The sequence below is a fragment of the Scophthalmus maximus genome, chromosome 5 (assembly GCF_022379125.1).
Source record: "Scophthalmus maximus strain ysfricsl-2021 chromosome 5, ASM2237912v1, whole genome shotgun sequence".
Taxonomy (NCBI): domain Eukaryota; kingdom Metazoa; phylum Chordata; class Actinopteri; order Pleuronectiformes; family Scophthalmidae; genus Scophthalmus; species Scophthalmus maximus.
In genome coordinates this window covers 23,346,855-23,361,399 of record NC_061519.1, presented here as the reverse complement: position 1 = coordinate 23,361,399, position 14,545 = coordinate 23,346,855, and the positions used below count along the sequence as shown (strand labels likewise).

Genomic DNA, 14,545 nt, shown 5'->3' with positions numbered 1-14,545 from the left:
CAGTTCGCCGCGCTGCACTACAGTTCGCCCGCCTCATTGGTCTCCTAGTTCGCCGACAGAACAACCGGACACATCAATGTGTCATTGGGTCGCGGCGCCCAAGTCGCAGGCCGATGTTTTCTCTGGCAGCAGAACAAAGGCGAACCGACCTCCGTCAGCGTGCGAGTTGAATACCTGGAAACCTCTCTCCGAGCGCTGGGGTGGCGTTCAGGAACACTTCAGCCGCTCCGAGCTTGAGGAAACAAAGCTCACATGAAATGTTTTTTCATATCCTTCTCTTTACGTGGGGGTTATCACAACAGTGACCACACAGTGATTGATTATTTTCACTTAACAGGGAATTAAATCAAAGCCGGAGTAAAAACAACATATTTTTTCTAGAGATGATTTAACGCAGAATTTTACGACAGTTTTTTTCAAAGGTCGTGGTTAAAGCTCCATTTCAGACTAAATCATCATTATTCAGTAATGTTGATTAATAAATGACAGTTATTAGCTTTTCACACACTGTAAGGGGGAACGATCTCTTCTTGCTGAGACTGCGTGTCCACCTGATACACCACCTCTTTTTTTCAATGACGATGATACAAAAGTGTTATTAAAGCTATTGAGTATATCTGTATTCACTAACTTAGTTTCTATTCGTCTGTCCAGGTTCCGCGTGGGAGAAATCCATAAGACAAATTGGCTTCGAGAGGTAAGACACTGCTGTAGTGAATCCAGCACCTCCACAACAACCATATTCGTTAAACTGATAATGATATTGTCCTATGGATTTTTGACAATATGTTTACTTTATTCTGCTTTTTTTTTTAATCACATTCCTCCCGACGATCACCCGGCATAAAATATGCAAGTGGATTTTGTTTAACTGAGCGATCATCATTCTCCCAGTCGGGCAATTCAGATGCTTTTGTCCAGGAGGTGATCGGACTCGGCTCAGTGACTGCCGGCTGACGAAGTGATGGTTCAGCGATATTACTACGCTTGAGCAATAAAATATAATGATAGTTTTAGCGGTACATTTTAAAATTGTAGTTTTCATCTCGCACTTATTTCACAGGTATAGGCGGATGCACTGTCTTTGCAAGCTTTCCTTTATCTATAGCCACCCGTCAATAAAAATAACAATAATCTCGATGAACGCTAAACACAGTTGTGCCGGACAGTCGGTTGACAGGCCCTATTTTTCAAAGCTCTTGCAGCTGTAAGAGATGTGGCTTCCTGAGTACGGGAATGTCCAAAGTCGGCCACGTCCTTTTTTCCAGTACTCAACGGCCCCTCGGTGGATAGTATACTGTAAGTGGCGGAAGCGGAGCCATAAACATTTTTTACCCCCGCCTGCATTTACCTGTTTGTGTCGAGGATCGTATACACAGTATATAGGACAGTTACAGCTGTAGGCGCTGAACAGGCGGATGCTTTCCCCCCTTTTTACTGCCTGTGCGGAGGAAAAATGCAGAACTCAAGTGAGACGTAAAGTGTCCTCAAGCTTGATCTTTCCAAAATCCTTCACAAACACCAAATATTTATATGGCGCAGGACATATTTCTTGATGTCTAGTTTTTTGCACGAGGTGTTGCTGCTGGCACCGGACGCGGTGGCGACGGATCGCAGCCCCGGCGGGTGCTGTGGTAGTTCTCCCCACGCGATAAGCAGGGGAAAGTGGGAGTCATTGAAGCAGCTGGCCCCAGCCCTGTGTGGCGCGGGGCGGTTTCCATCTCTTTCATCCGTGCGAGGATGCACGAAGCCGCGCAACAATACAACCCGTGGAAACAGGCGTCCTTGATTAGATTAAACTCGCCAACAGCCGCCAAAGGTCCAACAATTTACGTTAGTGGGCGTTCTCCATCGCCTCGATTGGCACTTTGTTTTGCGACTTGTTAACTTTTATTAAGCTTCATATCCATTCAAGGCCACAATGAGATTGGTTTCTGTTTAAAGTGACCGGCCGTTGTATATCTCGGCACAAACATGGGGTCGGCCTTTTTGCTCTGCAGCCTGCGGCCGCGGAACCGTCAGTATATTTTATTTACTGTAAACAGTTTGACTGTGAGCTCAGCGTGCAATCTAAAGAAAACACAGGATGCATCCAGGTCGCTGTATGAAATGAAAGTTTTGGATGATAAAAAGTGAGTCTTAAAGGTTTTGAAACATGTTTGCTATTTCTAGGACAATTTTTATTTGCTTTAATTGTACACGCAATCACGGCACCTCGTAAAAAAAAACAGATGCATCGCACCGGATCGCTTGAGGCCTGGCGTTACCGTGGTCGTCGGCCGCCACTCTTTAGCTTCCTGTTTGAACAGAACCTTTACTTTAGTGAGTAGTGAGCAGACAATCATATAAAACCAAATGTTACAGGAGCTTTGTTTCTCCACAGACATACTGCACACCTCCAAGACTTCACATGACGTCACGTTCCAGTGGATTGATAAGATGCGCTCACTGTGTTCAGCAAGCTACGACCAGAACCAATTAGGTCATTTTAGATTGTTATAAGATGCTGACAGTGTTTTGTGTTTACTGCACATAACATAACATAGTTTAACACATTAAAGCTGAAAAAGTCGAATCTGGTCTCGATCCCTTTTCCGAAAGGTCCAATTGTTTCACGCCGCCTCATAATGAGCAACGGTTGCAATTTTCAAGGGAGTAAACATGTTTTTCACATTTCAGTCTAAAAAACCCTACAACAACTCTCATGACCTTTCTTTTTTTTGTTTGAACGGAATTTTACTCACTTGTTAATAGCGACACATTTGAAAACCCGATTAAAGTGGGTGGTGCCGCACATAAAAGCTGGAGCATTCAACACAAAACAACATATTAAAAGAACGGTTGAGTAACGGAAAAGCTTCAGATTCCCATGCGTTCATGTAAACCCGGCAGTGTTTTCTGAGAGAGATATATATATATATATATATATATATACATACGTATATAATTGCAGCAGTAATATCTGTTCTCATGCATTCGAGTGCAGCTCCAGTCTCCAGGAACACATCCTGTCGGGAGAGATGTGTTATATGCAATTGTGGAACTGTTATTTGGGCTTTTTAAGATGGTCAGAGACACGTGGTAGGTCGGGACAGACAGAGCGAGGTGACGTGGGACAAACAGACAAAGCCAAAGATTCCAAGTGAGGACGAGAGCGTCTGCTTTCTGTCATGGTGTATCCTCTCGCTCCCCCGCTTGTCCCCAGCGTGATTGGCGCAGACGCGGGGAACGGCATCCGCGTGTTCATCCCGGACATCGGCATGTTCGTGGCCGGCCTGGCCATCTGGCTGCTGTGCCGCAGTCTGGTCCAGAAGAGGCCGCCCGAGGAAATGGCGCAGTACAACACGGACTTCGCAGCAGAGGAACAGGTGGGTTACAGTCAGGCAGTGTCTTGAAAGCAATGTTTAACTTGTACTGACTTTAATCTTTCTATCCACATATATATATGTATAAATATATATATATATATTTACTTGTCTGTCAAACATTCGTGTTACGACGACAGAACATTGTGGTTACTATAGTTTGCCTAAACTTTTAGATTCTAGTTTCACCCCTGAAAGGTTAAGCAACATTCGTCTTTGACACATTGGTGTTAACACAACAACTCAAGAACCGTACACAGGTACCTCATATGGATTATGATCATCTGGAAACATATTAATCAAAGGCTCGTGCCATGAAAGATATCCTCGTGAATGGGTGCAGCGGTTTAGTAAAATAAGGGGGAAACGGCTGCATTAATCTTCTCCTAGGCAAATTGTTCCAGCGGCTAATTTGAAGAGGGGAGAGTTATGGGGGCGCGCCGGTAGCCGAGCGTTTAATGGGCGCACCGCATACGATTTTTGTTCTATTTCAAACTCCATTTCTTCCAGTCTCACCGACTGTCAGGCAGGAAAAGGCCATAAACTCACCGTTAAAAAAGAAAAAAGAAAAAAAGAAAGCTTGTGAGTATTGTCGCATTGTGGCTAAGGCAGCGTATTGAAATAAATATCTGAAACCACAGAGGAAACTCTGGCAATAACGCTAAACTGGGGGAGTGAAGAAATGTCCCATCATGTTTTGAAAACGTTCTCACTTTTCGAAAGAGGAAAATATCACAAGTTGTTCGGAGCTGCCTCGTCCGGAACATCTTCACACAAACAGATTTTTTTTTTTCATTCGTGAACAAGGAAGCTGGTCAACATGTCTCGATGGCAGTTCGTGTATTTTATGCAGTTCCGATCGTTTCCCCTTTTCAAGTGGCCAGTAGAGAGTTGAGAGTCTCTGTTAACACACGCTCTCACATTCAGCTCCATGAACCCAGAGGAGCCGGGCAGGAGTTTGAGTAGCGGCATCTCCTGTGGGTGTTGATGAATACTCCCCCCCCCCCCTTCCCCCTTCCCCTGGCAAGTCCTCCCTTCTCTTTATGACTCGGGTGTTAATTAAAGCCATGTTCACTTTTTTCTCTTCGACTGCGCAGTGCTCACGCTGGCACAGATGGCTTCGCTTCCCATTACTGAGAAACTCACCCCCAAAAGAAAGAAAAAAATTCATCTGGAGACCCCGTGCAGCGTTCAGGCTGTTATTTCCGTCAGGGAGCCTTAAAGGCTGAAACTGTTGTAGAGCTCTAAAACATTTTTTTTTCGATTAGTAAATCGACTTAAAAAAAGTCCAAATTCTCTGATTTGCGAATATTTTTCTGGTTCATTTGCTCCTCTATGACAGTAAACTAAATATCTGTGGTGTGTGGACGAAACAAAACATCAGGTCGGGGTTTGTGAAACGCGATCAGCATTTTTCACCATTTTTTTTTTTTACATTTTATGGACCAAACAACAAACCTATTACACGAGAAAAAAATAGACGGATTAATTGATGATGAAATGAATCCTTAGTTGCAGCCGCACACTGTTGTTTGATTCAAGAGAGGACTCGTACCACCTGCTATACTTTCTTTTCCTGCCGCCTCACGTGTTATACATGAATGGCGGTGAGGGGTCAACTTTGAATGTTTTTATCTAAACTGAAATTACAAGAAAAGAGGGACACAGGAAGAACCGGCGGGATTAGATACGACACCAACATGTTGTTTCCAGAGAGAGGCTGGCTGACGGAGCACAGGCAACACAAGGCATATGTTTAATTAATGCTGTGCTCCGCGCCAAACATGCTGAAACTCGCTCAAAGCTGAAAGGCCAAGGCAGCAATGTTCACGCCCACGCGGCAGACAGGAAGTGCTATGCATCGCAGCTGGTTACGCACAGCTGATCGCTGCGGCGCTGCTACCTGGGGGAGGCGTGTTTTCAGCACCACGGAGAGCTCTCACCTCCATTCCGTCACCTGTGTGTCGCAATCCGCCCCCCAGGAGGAAGAGGAGAAGCTGAGCCTGGACGACAACATCCTGCTGGAGGAGGACTTCGAGGCCGGGTACGAGGCGGAGGAGGACGAGGACGAGGACGACGAGGAGCTGGAGGGGGAGGAGGAGGAGGAGGAGGAGGAGGAGGAAGAGGAGGAGGAGAAGGAGAGCACAAAGATGAAGGTCCTGAGAACAGTGCAGGAGGTCGCATCCAAAGTGAAGGAGATCATCGGGAACCTGATCACCACTGCGGGGAAGGTGGTGGTCACCATCTTGTTGGGCATCACTGGTGAGCCCCTCTATTCAGATTATTAGAGATTAGATAGTCTGTTGAAAGATTGACGCATTTTTAAGTTGAATAGATCTGCACTGAGTCTCCTCTTCATCTTACATTTCATCATACTCCAGCTCTTCTGTGTTCTCGGCTTGAATCATTTTTTTAGCTTACGTGTTTTTGTCTTTCACTGAGCCCAGCGAGGATTACACTGTTTGCTTTGTGACTGATGACCGTGATGTTCCAGAACAGGAAACCACAGCCCAATATTTTAACTTTTCCCGACAAACCTCTCTTAATAACTTTACATTATGTCGCCAATGAGTGGTAATGCGTCGGAACCAAAACGGAGCTTGTTCTCAAAAATCTTCATTTTGAATATGAATTGGCTGCTGAAATATAATCTTTATTTGACAAAAATGAAAGAAATAGACTAAAGTCGCTTTCCTTTTTTGGATTTTGAATTTAAAAGTCTTGAAACCACAAGAAGAAAAGATGAGATTAGAGGAATGCCTCAAAGAAAGAACACATTATTCTGTTAATATTTTATTTTAATATTTTAAAAGTTGTTATAGTAAGATCGTAGTAATGCAGAGTATATCTGAACTGAAGTAGTAAAGTAGTAAACTTTTTACCTGACGTCCATTTAAAGTGTTGCGATGTGCTGCATCCTGCCAACCTGGTACTGACGCTGCAGATACATTATGTCAAAGATAACCCTGGTCAGATATTGGAGCAACAGTCCTCTGGACTTTACATCCTCTGTTCCCGCGTCTGCAGGCGTCATGCTGCCCTCGATGACCTCGGCCGTGTACTTCTTCATCTTCCTCTTCCTGTGCACCTGGTGGTCCCTGTGCCGCACCTTCGACACGCTCATCTTCAGCTGCATGTGCGTCCTGATGGCCATCTTCAGCGCCGGACACCTCATCATCCTCTACCTCTACCAGTTCCAGTTCTTCCAGGAGGCCATCCCACCGGGCGACGGCTACATCAGGTCAGTCGCGTGTGGCCAAAATCTGACGCATCATCTAATCGCTCAAACTCTTAGTAATTTGTTTACAGCCGAGTTTGAATCGGCAGCTCTGTGCTGTTTTTTTTTTTGTTTTTTTTCAATTAGTCACAAGCATCAAATAGCGACATTTTTTGCAGTGTCTCTGCTAATTGAGATTTTGTTGATTAAACTGAAGCTGTAGACTAAATCTCCCGTCTCTCCCGTCACATTGATGGACCTTGGAGACGGAATGTGAACATTTCTACGCGGCGTGATGACAAAAGCTTCGGCGGCTGGAGCGCCGTTTGACTCGGCACTATTTATTGCGCCCCAGGCAAGTTTGTTTAAACGTTAATAAATATTTACTGTTGTTACAAACAAGAAGGCGAAGGGGAAGGCGAAGCCAGCCGGAGGCGGGGGGGGGGAGACGGATCAAAACGCCGACGCGCGGCGCATCAATATCCGAAAGCGGAGCTTTTAGGGCTCTTCACTACAACCCGCCGCCGTTTCATTATGCATGAGGCGAGAGGAGGCAATCAGCTGCCCGCGGCTGCGGCGGTGAACCGCTGTGGCTGGAGTGAAGCCACATTTGTTGCACATCTTGCACAAGATGCGCCAGTCGCAGCTGAAATGAACGCAGCCCCCGGTCACTAACCCCTCGGTGTCCGACTGACGGCACGGAATGCGAAGAATGCTGTTTATTTACTAAAACAGACAAATACTCCTCGGGGCTCCTGCGCTGATCGTGAAGAAACAAAAGTGGTGTGAAGCCATGGTTCTTTGATGAGGTGACGAAAAAACATGAATGAAAATCCAAGAAAGCGAGACAATGTGGCGTCCTGAAGTCCTGTCAACCTGATCTTTTTTGAATTCAAATTTTGATCAGCATTGGGGGTTAAATTCTATCGAGTAAATATAAAAAACAATAACTGTGATGTGTGCACAGTATGTATCACGAGGAAATTGTGATCATCTTTAAAGAAATGCCCCACATCGCATTATTATTAAGGTTATATTTTTTTTGATTGGTATTTTGCCTTTTATTTTGATTGGACGATGGTACAGAGTCACGGAGGGGCCAAGTCGTGCACTACAGGTTCACAGTAGGAAATGAATTGTGGCTGTTACACCTTTTGCGTCTCCAACCACTCCCATTGAATTGTTTTTACAAACTTCTGGACCCACGTAAAAAATAATTATTCTACAGTATATTTCTTCGCAACCTCGTGAGACAGATTTGATGACTCCTCCTCAGGGGTTGTCAAGGTCTGCAGCCAGATCACACACGTTTATTCCTATTCCACACAATCTCCTTTTCAGAACTAATGTAATATTTTTTCCCCACGTCCATTCCCTGAGCCTCCTCTGAAACTTCTGACTTTGAAAACCGCCTTTGCTAATTAACACATACATATGGGACCAAAGACCCATATTAAAATCCATTCACATATCAGACTTTAAGTTAAGTAACAGGTGCTCAACTTAAAATCCAAACGCAAACTGCTGCAAACCCCTCAAATACGAAATACCATTTAACAGTTTCAGGCTTTTAAAGCCTCGATGCCCTTGGCGGCGTGGCAGGGTTTTATTGATCCTGCGGTCGTTCTCATTCGAGAGCTGTGCCGCCGCGTGTCAGGGCCGAGGCTATTTACCGCTATGTATAGCCGAAGCCGCCTTGGACGAGCCTTTGTGTCCCCTCGTCCTTCTCCCCGCCTCCCGACGGCAGATAAGGTGTGATTGCGGCGCTGCATCGACAGGTTCTGCCGTTAGAAGACGACCTCATTAGAAGGAATGTACCCCCCCCCCCTCCCTCCCTCTCACACCATCTGCACGGGCGGTAAATGTGTGTGCAAGTAATGTGATGACCATACAGTAGGAGTAACATCTAAGTCAATGTTTCCCACAGTCAGACCCTGTCAAATGCTGGATACTATCACAATTTTTTAAGCTATAAAATAAGAACGCATAACGTTTTCCAACGTTAGGTCTGAATTTTCATCAAAGTCGTCATTTCCCCCCCCTATTTTTTTCAGTTTCCTGCTGTGAATGTGGGAGGGTGGCTGTGATTTCGGAAGGAGGCTCCTCATTTGTGTATTCGAAGGTCCACATTTGGAAAGTTCCCCGCAGCCCCCGCTTCTCGTCTGATAGGTCTTTTACCCAAACAGTCCTGCTGCCTCGTCATCAGCACGGCGACTCCTCGTGCGTCCGTGTTGACTTTCCGCGGCGCTGAGGTATTTCTGTCCGCCGCCTCTGTGTGAAACTAAAAAAGGGAACCCGTTCTCCTCTGCTCCCGGCCTGTTTCCTCCCTGCGCCCACCGTCAGAGGGAAACTCTAATGGCTGGAATATGTGCGGTGCGCCCGTCGGACAATAGGCGCACCCCGGGGCCCGCCCCGATGGGGGCCTGTTGACAGTGACTCGGCCTTGCCGCCGAGCCGGGTGCCGAGTGAGACTGTTGAGAGGCCCGGCTTCCACCTTCCGCTTCCTGCCTCGCCGCCTCACAATGGAAGTCCCCAGTCATGTGACCCGCAGTTCCATCCACAGCTGTGGGGAAGGAGAAACCATTCAGGAAGTGTGTTGGGGTCAGAGGGGGGGGGGGGGCTGCTCACGCCTCCACATGGCATGAGAAGAAAAAGACTCGGGAGGCTTCTAAATCTGTGCGGTCGTCACTGGAGGACGTCAGCGCGCTTCCCGTAGGGTCGATGACCTTTGTTCTGCTCGGAGGAAAAAGCAGTGAATCATGTGGCATCCTCCGTGGTACAAACAGACTTTTCTTTCTTTTCTTCGCGCCTCAGTGCACTTTCCAGATTCCGAGCGTTGATTGTCTAGTACAGCTCGTCATGTAGAGTCCACAACGGCGGGAGAAAGAAAGAAAGACAGTCGCCGGCTGCGGGTCTTTGAATTCCAGGGAATTCCGTTTCCTCGAAAACGTAAAGTGAGAAAAAAAGTCCCAACTAAAGCATCTCGAATTGGCGATTCTCGAGTCTTCCTCTGGCCTGCGATAATGTGATATGCAGTATAACTGTTCCTGCATGTGGCCGTGGGCTGTTTATTGACATCACAGGCCTATAAATAACAAAAATTGGGGGATTTGTTGGGACAAATATATTCTGCTGAATATATTTTGGTTTTTCTATGGAAAGAATAAAACTTCTAAATTATTATTATTGTTCACAATCACAGTTTTCTTCCGACCTCTCCGGTTGCACTTAGATATTCCCGACCTGCTCCACGTTGTCGTCGCCTCGCCGCTTTGTTTTCGGGAATCGATAATCAGTTAGATGGAGCTGGAGGACCTACGTCTCCGCTGCGGAAAGTAATGACGTGGACTTTACACTTATCCTAATGAGAACAGTTGAATCCACTGACTGATGAGTCAGGGCCAGTTCAGATAAGATTTAAGATCAAATATTCAATATTCTGAACTGAATTGAACGTGACGAATGAACCGAGTTCACTTATCTGGATGAGAACGGTTGAATCCGCTGATTGATGACGTTCATTCTTTTCCACTTCTCGCCTCTGTTTCTCTCGCTCAGCAGTTTTTATGCCAAGTTGCTTTACACAATGAACTTTAAAGAGTTATGTTTTTTTGTCAGTAACAAACTCTAAAGCAGCTTTATTAGTTGAACGAACAGGGCTGCAACTATTATTATTATTTTCATCCTCAGCTGTTCTACAGATTATTTATTTGCTTCACTGATCAATTGTTTTGTATATGAAACATAAGAAAACTGTGACACTCACATTATCCTAAAGCCCAGTGTGACATCTTTAACGTGTCTCGTTTCGTAGATCTACACTACAAACTGTTTTTTAAAGAACAAACATTTTACAATAATGGGGGGGGGGGGGGGAAAGAAAAGAAAAGCAGCAAACTCTTATATTTAAAAACCTGGACCCGTGAGATATTTTGCCTTTTAATCAAGTATTAAATTATTATTGCGAAAGCAGTTGTTGTTGAATGGAGTTGTTGCAGCTCTAAAAACAGAGACACAGCACGTTATGGGAATAAAGTTTCTATGATCTTATTCATGAAATCAAACCGTCACACGATCACACAGCTTTGTTTGTGATCAATATCTACATTGATATCTATATACAGTGTTGTGTCAATGCTAATTCATAGGCCCCACTGCTGACACCTCTGCTCAAGTGGCTGTTCCTCTCCTCACACTTTCTCCCCGCCTGCCTCCCCGCAGCGCGTTCGGCATCTCCCCCATCGTGCAGAGCAACTGCTCCTACACATGGAAGCTCATGGTGCACCCGGAGCGTAAGTGGTACCACTTTGTGAGTCCCATCATGCTGCTGATCCTCTACTACACCCTGGCCACGCTCATCCGCCTCTGGCTGCAGGAACCCATCGAACAGCTGACGGTGAGGAAGGCACATTGTGACATTCGTCTGTTTGGGTCTGTCTATGATTTGAATAATGAATGAACATTCTGAGGGAGCCGATGCGTTTGCTGGACGTTTGGGCATGTAAATCTCTCAAGTAATAGCTCAAATTAAAATGACGAGCCTTTAATATGAGCAAACGAACATGCGAAGTTGAATTAAGCACATGACACCTCCGTGACGCCCCACGGTTAATTGCAGACAGTGAACTGAAATAGATCCAGGCAGCCACGCGCCCTCGTGCTCCAGAGACGCTGTATCGATGGAGGGTTCCAGGACGATCGACCGCTGGCTGCGTCCGTCCACTGTTACGTGGCTCAGGTGTTACCCGAGAAACGGTCTAGTTTGACGAAGCATGAAGGATTCTGTTACAGCGCTGCCTGTAACTTTTACACAATAACTAAGACGCCGCTGGTTAAATCCACTCTGATTGACCTGTTGAGGAAGTCGTAATTAGAAGTCAAACATTTAAACTCTTTTCCTTTTTTTTTTTTTTACTTGAATAATTAGAACTGCAATGCAAATATGGTTTTAATTGAAATTAAAGGTTCAGTTCAACCAATTGACAATGTAGGTCATCAAAAGTTTTTAGAGTAAATGTTAAGTAAGTACTTCCAATAAAATGGTTTCAGTCCCTGTGGGTTTTGTGAATTATTCAGAATAACTGGGACATAGTTTCTGGAAAGTGGAAAAAGAAAATGTATCGGGGGGCATCACTTGCGAAATTCCATTGACCATAAAAATCTCCAAGAAAAATTCAAACCAACGGCGGGCAAATAAAACCACAACTATCTGCATGACTGAATACTAAAATGAGAAAAAAGGGTTGCGCCGCTGCAATCAGTGGACGTTAACGTGATGCGGACCACTGCTCCTGAACTCAGCCCGTCGTCGTCCTTTGACTCAGACCTCGACGCTCAGCTCCTCTGTCCTGTAATGGAGTTATGGATTAGCGTTTTTATAGAGGGGGTCAATACAACCCTGTAATTCTGTGGGTCTGTATGCACCATTGATCTCTCCATTCAGGGACAGGTGTGTGTGTGTGTGTGTGTGCGTGTGCGTGTGCGTGTGTGTGCGAGTTTGCAGACTGACAACAAAGAAACACAAAGACAGGTTATCACACAGTAACATCAGTGTAATAACAACGTTTTGATTGTGCAGTCTGGGCTTCCTGCTGACAAACTATTGTATTGAATTCACAAATGTGCAATTACCTTTTTTTTAATCACTTACTGCAGCACAATGACCAGCTCTACAAACATAATCAGAACCAAACAAAGAACCAATAATGAAAACTGTAATTCTTCTTCAGGCATCACGGCTGCATCCAGGAAGCTGCGGCTGTGTGTGTGAACAGATTATACCAAGTCGCATTCTGATTTTACTGAGATGTTAAGATGTTTATTAATAATAATAATAATAATATAATAATAATAAATTTCATTTATAGAGCACTATAATGCAAAAAATCAGAGTCTTAACAAGTGTATCAGTATCAAGTGTATCATATTTTTCAATTTATTCTGTTGAAATGATTCATTGTTCGTTTTCTGGAACAGCTTTATTCTGTCGGGTTTGAAGATACATACAAGCACATTCCTGAAACAGGAAACTGCACAGAGAACAATAGGCAATACGTATTAAAGGATGGCACATGTGCCAGTACTAATCTTTTGTGCTTTTTTTTGGTGTATTTTGTGATATTCGAGCCACCCGGACACTGTCAAGACTGTTACTGTTTGTTCTGGATAAAATAAACGGGGAAAAAAAAATCAATGGTTAGAGTTTCTGGTAATTTACAGTAAAACTACCTAATTTCCTCTTTTTCAAAGGTCGCCCTCCTCCTCCTCAGATGCTGCACTCCTACGCTGTGACACAGCGCTCAATAGCGGCTGATTACAGCTGTCGTTCTCTCCGCTGCACAATGGCGGATTGATCCCACGACCCGGCGAGTAACCGTCTATCTGTGTTTTTTCAGGACGACAAGGACGGCGACGTGTGCGAGGAGGAGGATCTGGTCGGAAACAGGACGAGCAACTCGGCCAACAGGAAGAGGCAGCTGTGGTGGGGGTCGCGCCAGGGCACCGATGAGAAAAACGTACGTGAGGGTTTGATACACGCACGACTAATGACGTGAGGATCACCGGACACGGCATAGTAAACTTTACAATGTAACAAAGTACTTTACAAAGAAGAAATAAAAGCAAACAGGTCAATACGATGAGAAAAATAGACAGAGGAGCATGAGCAAATAAGAAATTTAGCGATAAGAATAGGATTTTAAAGAAGCTAGAGTCTTAGTCCGTCTAGCTTCCATGGGCAGCGAGTTCCATAAAGTGGGGGCTATAACAGGGACTTGGGTAAAAAAACATGTCTTTCAAAAAATATAATGAAGATCTGTTTAGATAATTTATTCCTCCACGTCCGAATTGTTGAACTTCTTTCAAAAGGCCTTGGCTACAAAAAAACCCAAACACATTCCCTTGTTTTATTCTTACAATTGAAAACTGATGTTGCCCTAGAATAGTATGATTCAGTTGAGCCTATCAAACGATAATTGAGTGGAATGGAAAAAATGCAGTAATATTTTAGTGCAGAAAACAGGAGATCAACTCTTTAAGCTGAGGTTTTTGTTTTACCCGAGCTTTCGCCTTCATAACAGACTCAACCCTGGGAAGATTCAGCTGTGAATGCACGCGCGCGCGCGCACACACACACACACGCACACGCACACGCACACACACGCACACGCACACACGCTGACCTTGTTCCCATATTAAGGTCTGTAGTCTGTCTCCACTGGCCACCTCCTGAGGTTTAAAAGCTTTCTGTGTGTGTGTGTGTGTGTGTGTGTGTGTGTGTGTGTGTGTGTGTGTGTGTGTGTGTGTGTGTGTGTGTGTGTGTGTGTGTGTGTGTGTGTGTGAGTGCATGCGTGTGTGTGCACGGACACAGATGAGCGATGGGCTCGATTAACAGAGTTAGTGCAGCTCGGCTTTGCTGCCGCTGCTGCTGCTCATCGGCGACGGTAAAAGCAGCAGGGAGGCCTTTGACTCCGGCAGCTCGTCGATAACACACCTTGTCCTCTATGCTCTTTTCTCCCCCTAGCTCCTCTCCATGCAGGATGGCATCAGTACAACTGAGGTGGGGGCTGCTCTGGATGTGTCTTAATAACCACTCCCCCTCCCCCCTCCCCCCAGAGAAGGAATCACTGCAAAGTGCTTTTCACACTGCACACCTCTCAGCCTGTGTTTAGGAGTTTTAACCAAGGTCCCCACGGTGTCACTTACCCAAGAGCTGTATTCATAATAAACCTCTGGTTAACGCCTCAGCATTTGATCCGTTCATTTGATCCGTTCATTCTGCTCCAACTCCTGGTTTCAAACTACCTGTATCTGTAGTTGACAGGCTGTTCTGAGCCGGGGAGATGGAGGGGCATAAGCAAATTATACTAAATATTAAAATTGAGAGTTTAATGGATCAAAGTTTGTCTGAAGCAACAGCTAGTTTCACAGTTTTTCACAGTTTTTCACAGTTTGCAGTCTCACC

The 14,545-nt window shown here is 45.1% G+C and overlaps 1 protein-coding gene and 1 long non-coding RNA gene across 5 annotated transcripts in view; one reads left to right on the top strand and one right to left on the bottom strand.

The window, feature by feature from the left end:
• LOC118311009 (piezo-type mechanosensitive ion channel component 2) overlaps nucleotides 1-14,545 on the top strand; it is a 73,902-nt gene that overhangs the window by 17,712 nt on the left and 41,645 nt on the right. For 3 of the 4 annotated variants that reach the window (XM_047332035.1, XM_047332034.1, XM_035634475.2), the window contains exons 4-10: nucleotides 655-697; nucleotides 3,206-3,368; nucleotides 5,348-5,627; nucleotides 6,393-6,606; nucleotides 10,804-10,978; nucleotides 12,978-13,097; nucleotides 14,105-14,140. In XM_047332035.1, coding sequence (XP_047187991.1) covers nucleotides 655-697; nucleotides 3,206-3,368; nucleotides 5,348-5,627; nucleotides 6,393-6,606; nucleotides 10,804-10,978; nucleotides 12,978-13,097; nucleotides 14,105-14,140 — 1,031 coding nt within the window. The remainder of the gene's footprint in view (nucleotides 1-654; nucleotides 698-3,205; nucleotides 3,369-5,347; nucleotides 5,628-6,392; nucleotides 6,607-10,803; nucleotides 10,979-12,977; nucleotides 13,098-14,104; nucleotides 14,141-14,545) is intronic. The other variant, XM_047332033.1, reaches the window with a different exon arrangement.
• LOC118311011 lies at nucleotides 3,221-6,457 on the bottom strand. The gene is made up of 3 exons (XR_004793888.2): nucleotides 6,248-6,457; nucleotides 5,309-5,449; nucleotides 3,221-3,349 (listed from the first exon to the last, which is right to left on the bottom strand). It is a non-coding gene; the product is annotated as an uncharacterized LOC118311011 (long non-coding RNA).